Source organism: Myotis davidii, unplaced genomic scaffold, assembly GCF_000327345.1.
Source record: "Myotis davidii unplaced genomic scaffold, ASM32734v1 scaffold415, whole genome shotgun sequence".
Classification (NCBI taxonomy): Eukaryota; Metazoa; Chordata; class Mammalia; order Chiroptera; family Vespertilionidae; genus Myotis; species Myotis davidii.
This window is the reverse complement of record NW_006287951.1, coordinates 3,711,012-3,722,922: the sequence shown is the minus strand read 5'-3', so window position 1 is coordinate 3,722,922 and position 11,911 is coordinate 3,711,012. Positions and strand designations below refer to the sequence as shown.

General features: G+C 44.5%; 2 protein-coding genes across 10 annotated transcripts in view; one reads left to right on the top strand and one right to left on the bottom strand.

Moving 5' to 3' along the window:
- Positions 1 to 349, top strand: part of STAG1 (stromal antigen 1) — a 336,264-nt gene extending 335,915 nt beyond the window's left edge. For all 9 annotated transcript variants that reach the window (XM_006759813.2, XM_006759812.2, XM_015561382.1 and 6 more), the window contains one exon: positions 1 to 349. This exon is cut by the window's left edge and continues 1,684 nt beyond it. The gene's annotated coding sequence lies outside the window, so the exon portion shown is untranslated.
- Positions 350 to 5,967: 5,618 nt separating this feature from the next.
- Positions 5,968 to 11,911, bottom strand: part of PCCB (propionyl-CoA carboxylase beta subunit) — a 53,130-nt gene continuing 47,186 nt past the window's right edge. The window contains exons 11-15 of the mRNA XM_006759811.2: positions 9,847 to 9,954; positions 9,493 to 9,593; positions 8,976 to 9,074; positions 7,891 to 7,990; positions 5,968 to 6,233 (exon numbers count right to left, since the gene is read on the bottom strand). Of these exons, the coding sequence (XP_006759874.1) occupies positions 6,112 to 6,233; positions 7,891 to 7,990; positions 8,976 to 9,074; positions 9,493 to 9,593; positions 9,847 to 9,954 (530 nt within the window). The 3' untranslated portion in view covers positions 5,968 to 6,111. The remainder of the gene's footprint in view (positions 6,234 to 7,890; positions 7,991 to 8,975; positions 9,075 to 9,492; positions 9,594 to 9,846; positions 9,955 to 11,911) is intronic.

Here is an 11,911-nt window from a genome sequence, read left to right as displayed (position 1 = left end):
AGGAATGCCCAGGACAGTCCACCACGCCCGCCCTGCCTGTGGTTGTGGCCAGGAAGCAAGCTGGAGGTGCCCTGCACACGCACAGATTGATCCTTTGCTTGACAGTCTCATATGGGAAACAGATGCTGACTTAGAATCGTAGACTCCCATGCAACAAAAAGGCTTAACATCTACTCCAATGGGTTCCCAGTTCAGTTTAAAATCAATCGAAATTTTGTATTTTCAGTGTCTCCTTGATTGGTTTTGCTAGTAATTCTGTAAATTGTACATTTGCAATATGAGGTTTTTTTCCTTTTGTACAATTTGAAACTGATGCTTCACCTTTCCTTTAATAAACTATTCAAAATCAGGCTGTGGTAGTCATACTATTGTTCCTACTAGGAAAGCTTTAAAGATTTTCTATCCTGCTGCTCTTGAGAGTTTGCTCTTTCAGATAATTGTTAAATGGCAAAGTTACTGTCTGTGAGATTTTTTTTTTGAGATTTTTTTTTTAAGAAAGCAGAAATTTAGGATTAGCTTGTTAATTTTCTTTCATTCCTTGGATTTCCCATGAGAGAATAGGTAGGCCAAGTAGCCTTGGTTTCAAGGCTGCGTTTTGGAGGCGGCATCCAGGGACTATCTACTGGTCTGTAGCCTGGGTCCTCCCCTGGCCTGAGATCCAGACAGTGGTCCTTTAAGGAATGGATTCTGCATGGCTGGAGAAGGAAGGGTTTTTCTTGATGCTGGTTCTGAGGTCACACTTAAGATGTCACACACTTTATGGGCCTGGCCATGTACTGTGCACTGTGTTCATCAGGTGACCCAAATTGTCTGCAGAAAAGACGGGTGCAGGGGATAGATCAGCAGGTGAGTTCTTAAGGCAGCTAAGGAGGGAAGGTGGGAAGGATGGGTTTGTCTCCCTGGCAGCTCATCTTAAAGGGTATGTTTACAAACAAGAGCAGTGCTTTATCCCTGTGTGACTACTTTGGGACAAGCTTTTACTTAACTGTAACTTGGAGTCTGTCAAACACAGAACAGCATCTTCTTGGGAAACAGGCTTGGCCAACTCAGGCTTTTCAGTATGAACAACCAAAACCTCAGATAAGCTTCCATCGGTATCCTATGTGCCTTGTTCTGCAGGGGTCTCTCTCTTAGGCATCATGTTTTGAAATACAGCTTTCTGCTCCCAAGAACACATAAAGGAGTCATTTCTCACCAGCACAGTAGGGACGTGGTCAGAACCTGGCTGCCACATCTACCCAAGTGTGTTGGCTGGACTCTACAGCTATCTGAGAGTTATCTATGCCTATGAAGTGGCCACAGCACTTGGCTTAGGGTAGTGGAAATCCCATACTAACAGGTGAGAGAGAACGTAAAGACCAGTTCTCTCTAAAAGAATACAGCCACAGCTCTCCAGAAATCCTGTGAGACAGAGGGACTTGAAATACATTTGTCAAACAGGTATGGTCTAAACTGGTTCCAGAGTGGGGTGAGGGTCCTTCAGAGGCTACTCTGAGTGGGGAGACTGCATCTAAAACACGAGCATCGGTCCATCTACAGGCAGAACGGCTGGGGAGACCAAGACATGGTCAGAAGGGAAGCTGGAAGAATGTTTCTCTACCAAGCACTAGAAAGCTGCATGTGGGTGTGTTCCCCGTTACTCTAGCAACACAGAAGATGACTGGCCATCATGGATAAGGTAGGAAAGCTTTTCCAATCCAGTAGCTTTTTGAGACCATCCAGTGGAGCAGACCACCACTTCCCATCCCAACCCTTAGGAACTCATCCCACCTACCGCATCATGTGAGAGGCAATACTCTGAACAGCTTAAAAAACAGGGTTGGGGTTCAGAAAGGCCTGCCTGGGTTCAAATCCCAGCTTCACTCAGTTGTGTGTCTCGGGTCAAACTGGTTTACTTACTTGGAGTGGGGACACCTGCAGTTTCTACTACCCTCTACAACGCTCAGCCTACAGACAGACACTTGCCAGCACTCTGCTCCTTGGCCCAAGTCCTCTCTGGTCACAAGAATCAACATTTTTCCTTTTCCCCTTGAGGTGAGACCACCAGTTGGGAAAGGCATTCTTGCACAGCAGTCAATGCCAGTACTCACTGTCACCGTTCTCTAGGCATCCTGCGGTCCACAGAGGCTGGTCTACTTGACAAAGTTTCCAAAGTCACAGCTTCATGTTTCCTTGGCCACCAGCTTGGTTTTTGGATGCAACTTCTCCCACTGTCTCTACTCCAAGGCTTTCTTGAAGCCTCCTGCCCGAATGCTTTACTGGGCTGGCTTCCCTGTTTTAGCAGGCCCAGGCACAAAGCTGCTCAGCATCCAGATTTCACAACCTGATAAAACACAAGCTTGTGTTTGCTCTTATTCTTAACATGGACTATAGTACAGTCGTTCCCAAAATAGAGCAAATCCTAGATTGGCTGACCCCCGGCAATGTTAAGCTGTTGAGCCACACAGTGACCAACCTGCATGATTCTTCCTTAGCAAGGAGGCCTCTAAAAGCCAAGTGGTCTGCTTCATCTCGTTTCCAAGCTTACAGTGTTCATGTCAGTTCTGTACTAGGAGCCAAAGAGGAGTACAAAGAACCTCTGGCCAACACAGTCTCTGCCCCTCAGGAGCTTCCCGCCTAGTTAGAAATACAAATATATGTAAAGGGGGGTGGCAATCAGGTGCTTTAAGAAAAAAAGAACCTGCAATAAGCAGAATCAGTTCAGAATTTAAGATGAACTCATGGTGATGTCAGGCCCTTGAGCATGAGCAGACTACAGAGCAAGTGTTCCAAGGTGGAGGCAATAAGACTGGGCTCAAAACTCACTAGGCAAGCAAGGGAGGAACAGAAAAGAACCTTCTGTGTGAGTCAAAGACTGGAGAAGAGCGTACTACCCACTGGAAGTGCTAGAGCAGAGGAATGCAACAAAATCAGGACCTGCAGTCAGTCAATTAACTCAGAACAGGCTTAGGAGGAGGCCAGAGAGAGGAGAGTAAGACAACTGCAAAAGCACAACTAGAATGGAGAGTACCATTCTCCAATTGGAGAGGGAAGAAAGATGCTCAAAAGAACTTAAAAAAATAAACTCCCAAGGACTTAAGCCTGGCCTGGTGGGGTAGCTGGTAGAAATGGGGAACGTGGATGATGTCACATATTGGCGTTGGTCAAAATGAGCTTTAAATGATGCAACATCCAAGCAGGGCTTACAGACCTTGGAGCCAAGGGGCTGGAACAAGGGAAAGTCGTCAGTGGTGGGAGGACCCAGGGCTCTCACCACAGAAGCAAGCACACCCTCTGGGGCATACTGGAACAGCACTCCACGGTTGGTCTTTCTGTCGAAACTACTTTGAATCTCCAGTTCTGTATGATTCAAAGCTTTACATACTCAATAAAATAGTCTACAAGGATGCGGGGAAACCAACAAAAGACTCAAATAGATAACCACCCAGTTACTAATCCAAATAACCATGTACCTTCAGTTTAAAGACAGAACTACAAGAGTCTTGACTTTACCTTAGGGTTAATTGTTGACATAGTTGTAGTGGTTCTGAAACTTTTATATTTATTGTAGGATTGAGCAAATAAGTAAAATATGTTAAAGATAATGGAAGTCAGTTTTATCACTGTAGGAGAAAACAGACATAAATATGGAATAGGGGAAGGCAAAAAAGAACCAGTATGTTAGATTGGAATTAAAAGTCAGCATGAACTCATGATTTTAAAATTATATATAAAATAAATGCATACTTACACATGCAAGTTCCCCACATACATATATATCCACATATTTGTATAATCATTTCCATGTCTTCTGAAAATAGAAGCAATGACACCCCAGATTCAATGTGAACATCTGCCAATTAAAGCTTCTAAATGACATCTAAAAGAAGCCAGGGTTCTTGGAGAAATCACTAGACTATGCCAGGGCTACATTATTGTGTGTCAAAAAATAAGGAAGTGCACAAAAAATTATTGGGACATATCAAAAGCATAAAGCCAGCTTGAAGGAGCTCCCAGAGGCTAAATCAGGCAATTTTCTGCATCAAAATAAATAAAATTAAATTTTAAACAAATCCAGGAGTCTAAAATTTTATTAAACATTCATTCATTAAAACATTTATGAAACACCTATTGTGTACCAAGCACAGATTTTAATTATGAATAATATATGGCTCCCAATCTCAAGAAACTAACTCTTGGGGTAGGTAGAGTAGGGGCAGGGCAGGGAGAAAAACATAACCTGTGCTTGAAAATTTGATAGGTTGATGGCATAGTAAGAAAAATTAATTAGCCAACTGGTTTTGCTCAGTGGATAAAGTGTCAGCCTGCGAACTCAAGGGTCCTGGGTTCGATTCCAGTCAAGGGCATGTACCTTAGTTGCAGGCACATCCCCACTGGGGGGCATGCAGGAGGCAGCTGATCAATCTCTCTCATCAATGTTTCTAACTCTCTATCCCTCTCCCTTCTTATCTGTAAAAAATCAATAAAATAAAAAAAATGTGGAAAAAAATTATTTCAGGAAAAATGTTTTTAAAAAATCAAGGAGTCAAAACTAATACTAAAACAAAAACAGAAGAAGAGAAAGTTCTTCCTTCCAATACAATACCAACTAATAAAGGCAGACATTATGACAAGGTTAGAAATGTGATATTTTACAATCAATGTAGAATAGAATTCATCATCAATGAATACTAAAAGTACTGGATAAAAGTTTGTTGACAGACAGACTTTAAAACAGTTTCCAGATTATTCATTACAAAGAGAAAATATTAACCTTGCAACCACCACCTTAACCAAGTGATCTGAGTCAACTTCACCAATAAAGGGAAAAACTAACATCACCTGTTTCCTAATGTGATACACAGAAACAAAACTCATATGTATTGCTCTTACCTGAATCTGAACATCCAGAAACAATCAGACAAACCCAAATTTAAGGACATTCAACAAAATAATTGGAAAACACTTCAAAAATGTCAGTCATAAAAGACTATCTATATATATAAAAGCCTAAGCAACCGAAAGATCGGTTGACCGGTTGCTATGATGCACACTGACACCAGGGGGCAGATGCTCAATGCAGAAGCTGCTCACTGGTGGTCAGAGCGCTCCCACAGCCAAACTCCCGCAGCCAGCCAACCTCCCATTGCCCCTCCCCCTGCCAGCCAACCTCCCGCAGTCCCTCCCCCCGGCCGGCCAACCTCCCATGGTACCTCCCTCCAGCCGGCTGCCCCCACCCTTCATCCCAGATCAAGGAGGCCAGCCGGCCAACCTCCCAAGGCCCCTCCCCCTCACTGGCTAACCTCCCATGGCCCCTCCCCCTGGCCGGCCGGCCCCCTGGTCAGCTCTGATCACTGGCCAGACCGAGGGACTCCACCCATGCACGAATTCGTGCACTGGGCCTTTAGTGTAAGATAATAAGCTTGGTTTCCTAGGATATAAACTGACATTTTGGGGGAACGAAGGGTCAGGATTCTGTAACTTATTTTCAAATGGGCCAATAAAAATAAAGATTATAAATTTATGAAAGAGATGAAGCAAATGTAGAAAATGTTAAGAACTGGAGAATCTAAGTGAAGGTTCCATAATACAACTTTTACAACATTTCTATAGGTTTGAAAATTTGAGAATGTATTCTGTTAGATACACACACACATACACACATCTCATTTAATCCTCTACAAGTCCTGGAGGAATTAAAAGATAGGGTGTATTGTTTCAAAGACAGGAAACTGAAGCCTAAGCAGATAAATTCTTTACCCTAAAACTTACTCTCTCACCCGTGGAGAGAAAAAATTAATTCTTGGGGGAGAAAAGGAAAATAATATACAGAGGTGTCAAATAAGGGACGGCTCTAGGTGACAATACTATATATACTGTTCCTAGTTTTCCTGATTTTTCATATTTCTACCATAAAAAAAGAAATGTATGCTCAAAAATATACCAATTAATATTTTTAATAAAGCAAATAATTTTACAGCAAATGAAATCTTTCTAGAATTTAATAAACTTGGCCATTCCAAGTAAATACTGTTATTTAGATTCAATGGTTCCATGATTGCAAAAAAAGGAAGGGATGAGTTCGAATGGCCAGGCAGTAATTAGCTCTTGGCTTACTTTCCTTTGATTCGTTTACAACGGAATATTTGCATGTTTCCTCCAAGGACGTTGTACCTTCTTGCTGGCTAAAACATCCAGGTCACTGCAGATTCGGGCACGTGTAGAGGAAGGCTGGATGATGTCATCCACAAACCCTGGTGAAACACAAAAAAGGGAGATCATCTGCATCCCCAACGGTGCCACTCTCCAATCTTGTGCTCAACCTGGGCACCATCTCTGGGACCCAAAGTGTGAGCTGGCCCCAACTTGATAGAAGAGGGGCTGGGCCCTCTGAACTCTCTTCTGCATCCCTGGAGCTCCCCTATTCCTCTGGCAGGTCCCCAACTTTGCAAGAAAAGGAAAATGTGACCCTCTCCCTGCCAAGATGAATTCAACAGGAAATAAAGAAAATAATTGTGTATTTTCAAAAATAGCTACAATTCCTCCCATTCCTGTACAATGTGATACTGACACGCCTTCCATGAAGAAGTAGATTCTGGCCCTAGCCTGTGTGGCTCAGTTGTTGGAGCATCCTCCCATGCACCAAAAGGTATCAGGCTCGATTCCTGGTCAGGACACACCTAGGTTTGGTTAAGGAAGGCAACCAATCAATGTTACCCTCTCAAATAGATCGAACTCTGTCTCTGTCTCTGTCTCTGTCTCTCTCTCTCTCTCCCCTTCTCTCTAAAATCAATAAGCATGTCCTCAGGTGAGGGTTAAAAAAAATAAAAAATATGCCCGGCCAGTGTGGCTTGGTGGTTGAGCGTTGGCACATGAACCAAGAGTTCACTGGTTCGATTCCCAGTCAGAGGGCACATGCCCAGGTTGCAGCTCGATCCCAGTGGGAGACATGAAGGAGGCAGCTGACGGATGGCTCTCATCGATGGTTCTCTCTCTCTCCTCTCTCTCTCTAAAATCAATAAAAACATGTTAAAAATTAATAAATAAATTTAAAAAGATGTAGATTCTATTTCTTTACCAACTTTATGACTTGCCACAGAATGTGGCAAAAGTGACACTGCAACTTGCAAACCTAGGCCTCAAGGCACCTTGCAGCTTCTCCTCTCAGCCTTTCGCTGCCCTCAAGTCACATGGACTAGCCTCAAGAATAAGAAACTATATGGAGACCCCCTGACCGGTTCGGCTCAATGGACAGAGCGTCAGCCTGCAGACTCAAAGGTCCCAGGTTCGATTCAGGTCAAGGGCATGTACCTTGGTTGCAGGCACATACCCAGTGGGGAATGTGCAGGAGGCAGCTAATCGATGGTTCTCTCTTATCGATGTTTCTAACTATCTCTCTCCCTTCCCCTCTATAAGAAATCAATAAAATATATTTTTTTTTAAAAGAAACCATATGGAGAGAGTCTAGCTAGCAGCCAGCACCAACCATGTAAGAGGCCATCAGATGACTACAGCTGAATGACTGATCCCAGGCAAGACCAGCAGAAGAACCACCCAGCTGAGCCCAAACCAAATCACTGATCTACAGAGCAATGAGCAAAATAAGTGGGAGGGGTTATTTGAACTCACTCTGTTTTATGGTCAAGTTTTGCAGAGTACTAGGAAACTAGAACATAACTAAAAAATTTAGCCATTTCAGCAATGTTGCTTACATCCTGGTTACCAAAGCAGCCTAAAACAGGTCCCATTGTCCTTAAGTGATGATTGCCCAGGGACAACCCCTACCTTTAACAGTCTCCAGGTTCAACTGTAATGGCAAAAGGCAGTTTATGTGAGACTTTTTGGAGGAAAAGAATGAGAGCAAGTGACCCAACAAATGAACTATGCTGCCATCCCCACCACAGTGCCTACCTCTCACTGCTGCAGGAAAAGGATTGGCAAACTTGTTGATATATTCTGCTTGAGCATCTTCCACATTCTCACGCCCTTTGAAAATTATCTCCATAGCACCCTGTCATGAGAGGGGTTAATGAATTTCAATGGAGATTGCAACCTGGACAGACCTCCCTCAACTCATAAACTCATTATCTGTGATTGCCAATCTCTTGGTAAATCAAAGTGTACTGGAGTGAAGGGCCAGCTCCAGGTGCCAGGGCACAGACATGGGAACTGCCTGGAGTCAGCCATCATGTTCCATGATGGGGCTGTGTGATGGGACGCTCAGCTGTGGCCCCAATAACAGGCAGCCCAGGCAAAGCCAGGAGCTTGTTTCCCCAGATTCCGTCCTACCATCAGCCAATTGCACTGATCCAAAGACGTGTGGCCTATTTTCCACTATTACATCTGTGGTCTCCTGCATCAAGGGGAAGTAAAATGCTGTTTTCCTTTTTCATTATCCTGAACCCTGTGGCCAGAGGATGCCACATTGAACTGCAAATGAAGAAGTATGAGGAATTGAAAAATAAGCCTTCACATCAGAATCCCTAAAGGTCAGCTCAGACGGTGGGGGGTGTAGTTATCTGGTTCAACACCAACAGCTATTCAAAAGCAGGAAAGGAGTGAGGAACAGGCTGAGCAACAGGAAGTACCTTGCCCAAAGTCACCGGGTTCAGAACAAAACAAAGTCACCAGGGTCAGTTCAGCTTCTGTGGGCTCAAAGGAGTGGCTCTGGGCCCTCCCTAGGAGATGAGATGGGGTTGGGGGAAATGTCCAATCCTCCCAACAGCTCCTTCAGCTGACTCATCTCTTTACTGACAATCTCAAAACCCTGAGCATGAGATTGCAGCATGGGCCTGAAGTGAGAGTGCAGGACAGGAGGCCGAACTGGCCCTGGGACCCCAGGAGGGAAACTTTCCAAGTTCTAGGCCCCCTTCTCCCTGGAGTCTGGGTCCATCCTGGGGACCCTGGCCTCTTTCCAGCATTTCCCAGCTGTGCTTTAAGCTCCTGCTGAGAGGGTACAGTCTCTAGGCCCAGGAAAAAGGAGAGCTAGAGATCACCTTTGCTCCCATGACTGCAATCTCCGCTGTGGGCCAGGCATAGTTGGTGTCACCACACAGGTGCTTGGAGCTCATGACATCATAGGCACCACCATAGGCCTAGAAAAGACCCACAAGGCGAAAATTAGCGCTTGAGTCAACCAGATCCTGTCCCTGACAGATCCCAGGAATCCGAAAGAAAAGAAGAAGAGCCCCGCCCCTTCGCCCCCTCCGGGCTACTGAACACCCAATGTGTGTGAGACCAGGGAGCCGAAGCAGAGATGCCCTGGGTGCAGGCCAGCAGCTCTCACGATCAACACCATTCTTTCACAGCTTCTTCCACTGCTATTTTCAGTTCCCAGAGATGACCATGGACATCTCTGCAGGATGTGTCCCCAAGTATATAAACACTGTCCTCACACAATCTTTCAGGGTGAGCATACACTCCTCCTACCCCTGCTGCAACTCTCGGCCACCTCTCCAACCACGACCATGAGGTCAGGAGGGATGGGCTCCCAGGCTCCAGGGAACTTCTCACCTTCCTGGTGATAACGGTGACTTTGGGCACAGTTGCCTCGGCAAATGCGTAGAGAAGTTTGGCGCCATGCCGGATGATGCCCCCGTATTCCTGTGCTGTGCCTAGGTAAAGAAGAACAGTTACTAGATACCCATAATAGCCCTCACAAGGTCTGCCTGCCACTCTCAGCTGTGAGGTCTTCCCCTGCTCCCCAAAAGGCCAGGAGAGGAGCAACCCTCACACAGCCCCATATTCTGGACAACCAGACTATGGAGAAGTCACAGATCTTCAGGGAATTTGCAAAATCTCCAGATGAAGTGGGGACCTCAGTGGGAAAGCCACCTCTCCTGGCGCCCACCTCTGTCAATGACTTACCAGGCAGAAAACCAGGGACATCAACAAAAGTGATGAGTGGAATGTTGAAAGCATCACAGAACCGGACAAAACGAGCCCCTTTCACAGAAGAATTAATATCCAAGCATCCTAGAAGAGAGAAGTTATCCAGGCTGAGCTTCTGGGCAATTCCCAGTTCCACTCACAATCCAAGAGCGATTTCTATAGAGGCACCAACATCTCCTCTTCAAAGAATGGAAAAGGGGGATTCTCACTTTCCAGGAAAGACAGGGCAGACAAGAGAACCCACCTGGCACTGCCCGAGGAGGCCCTGGGCGTGGCCTCCGCCCCACAAGCTTCCTTGCTGGGAGCACAGCCCTGTGCAGACCACCAGGCTCTACCTCACACTGAAGGACTGCTGCCATCTGAGGCACAGCCTAGTTTACCCCCGTGGAACCGTAGTGGGAGGTATCAATCAGGGGCTGGTCTTGGAGTCCCTGTAGCTTGAAATCAAATCCTGGCCCCACCAATTACAGCTATGTGCCCTTGGGAAAGGACTTTATGTTTCTGAGGTGAGGTTCCTAACCTGCAAAGTAGGACGTTACTACCTCCTACCAAGTTTGTAAGGATTAACACGTTAAGTGCCCAGCCTGTTTTGTCGTCCCGACAGAAAGTATAGTGTCAGTCACCGGTGACTGACTGGGCGCTTAACGTGTTAAAGGAGATGGCATCTATAAAGTGACATGAAGTACAGTTCAATTACTAGTAAATCCCCCTCCTAGAACAATTATCAACATATTCTATGAGGCCAGCACTACCCTGATACCACAAAAGAAGGATATTATGACAGAGAATGCAGACCAAAATCCCTCATCAACACAGATGCAAAAATTCCCAATATATTACCAGTTCAAATCCAGCAATATATAAAAACTAATGCATCATGATCAAGTGGCATTTATGCATCATGATCAAGTGGCATTTATTTCAAGAATTCAAGGTTGATTTAACGTGTGTGAAAACGAGTGAAACTACTAAATAAAGTAGGAAAATAATATGGTCATCTCAACATATACAGAGAAAGCATTTGCCAAAATTCAATATTCATTCAAAATTAAAAATTAGCAGTAAACTAAGAGTACGATGGAACGTCTACAATCTGATAAAGAGTATTTACAGCCCTAGTTGGCCTGCAGATGGAAGGGTTGTAGGTTTGATCCTAGTCAAGGGCACATGCCCAGGTTGTGGGCTCAATCCCCAATAGGGGGCATGCAGGAGGCAGCCAATCAATGATTTTCTCATCATTGATGTTTCTATTTCTCCCTCTCCTTTCCTCTCTGAAATCAATAAAAGTGTACACACACACACACACACACACACACACACACAGTAGGTCCTCGGATTACGTTGGAGATCCGTTCCTACAGCGCGACGTAACACGATTTTTGCTCTAAGTTGAAACCTACATAAGCACCTACGTCACTCACATGGAGCACATACACAGCAGTAATGAAGTGAAACAGTAAAAAAATGTAAAGGATAACAATTCCTGACTTTTACTTGTGGTAAATAAATAATAAAAAACAAAGCACATATGTACATAAGTCAAAATGACGGAACTTTTTTTTTAAATAAATAAATGGGAGATGGCGACATAACCACAAAACAATGTACATCGAGTCCAACATACCCGAAGTACTGCCTGTATATAAAAAAGAGTAGCTACAAAAATATTTAGCATACTGGTGGATCAGAAGAATAAATAAATCTCCAATTTGCTCTATACTAGTGCTGTCCAAAAGAACTTTCTTTTAGCTGATGGAAATGTTCTCTGCCTGTGCTAGTCAATGTGGTAGCCCTTAGTCACATGTGGCTATTACGCACTTGAAATAGGGCTAGTACATCTGAGAAACTGTGTTACTAACTAGTGCCCTGGTGCACAGATTCATGCACATTGAAAGGAAATTAATTAGAATAAATATTTTAATATGAATGTCAACAAAAACAACCAAATTCACGATCGACAATGACAGATCAAAACACACGCATGCGACTGGCACGAGCGAGTCAACGTTCATTTATGTGCATGTGCGAGTCAACTTAGACT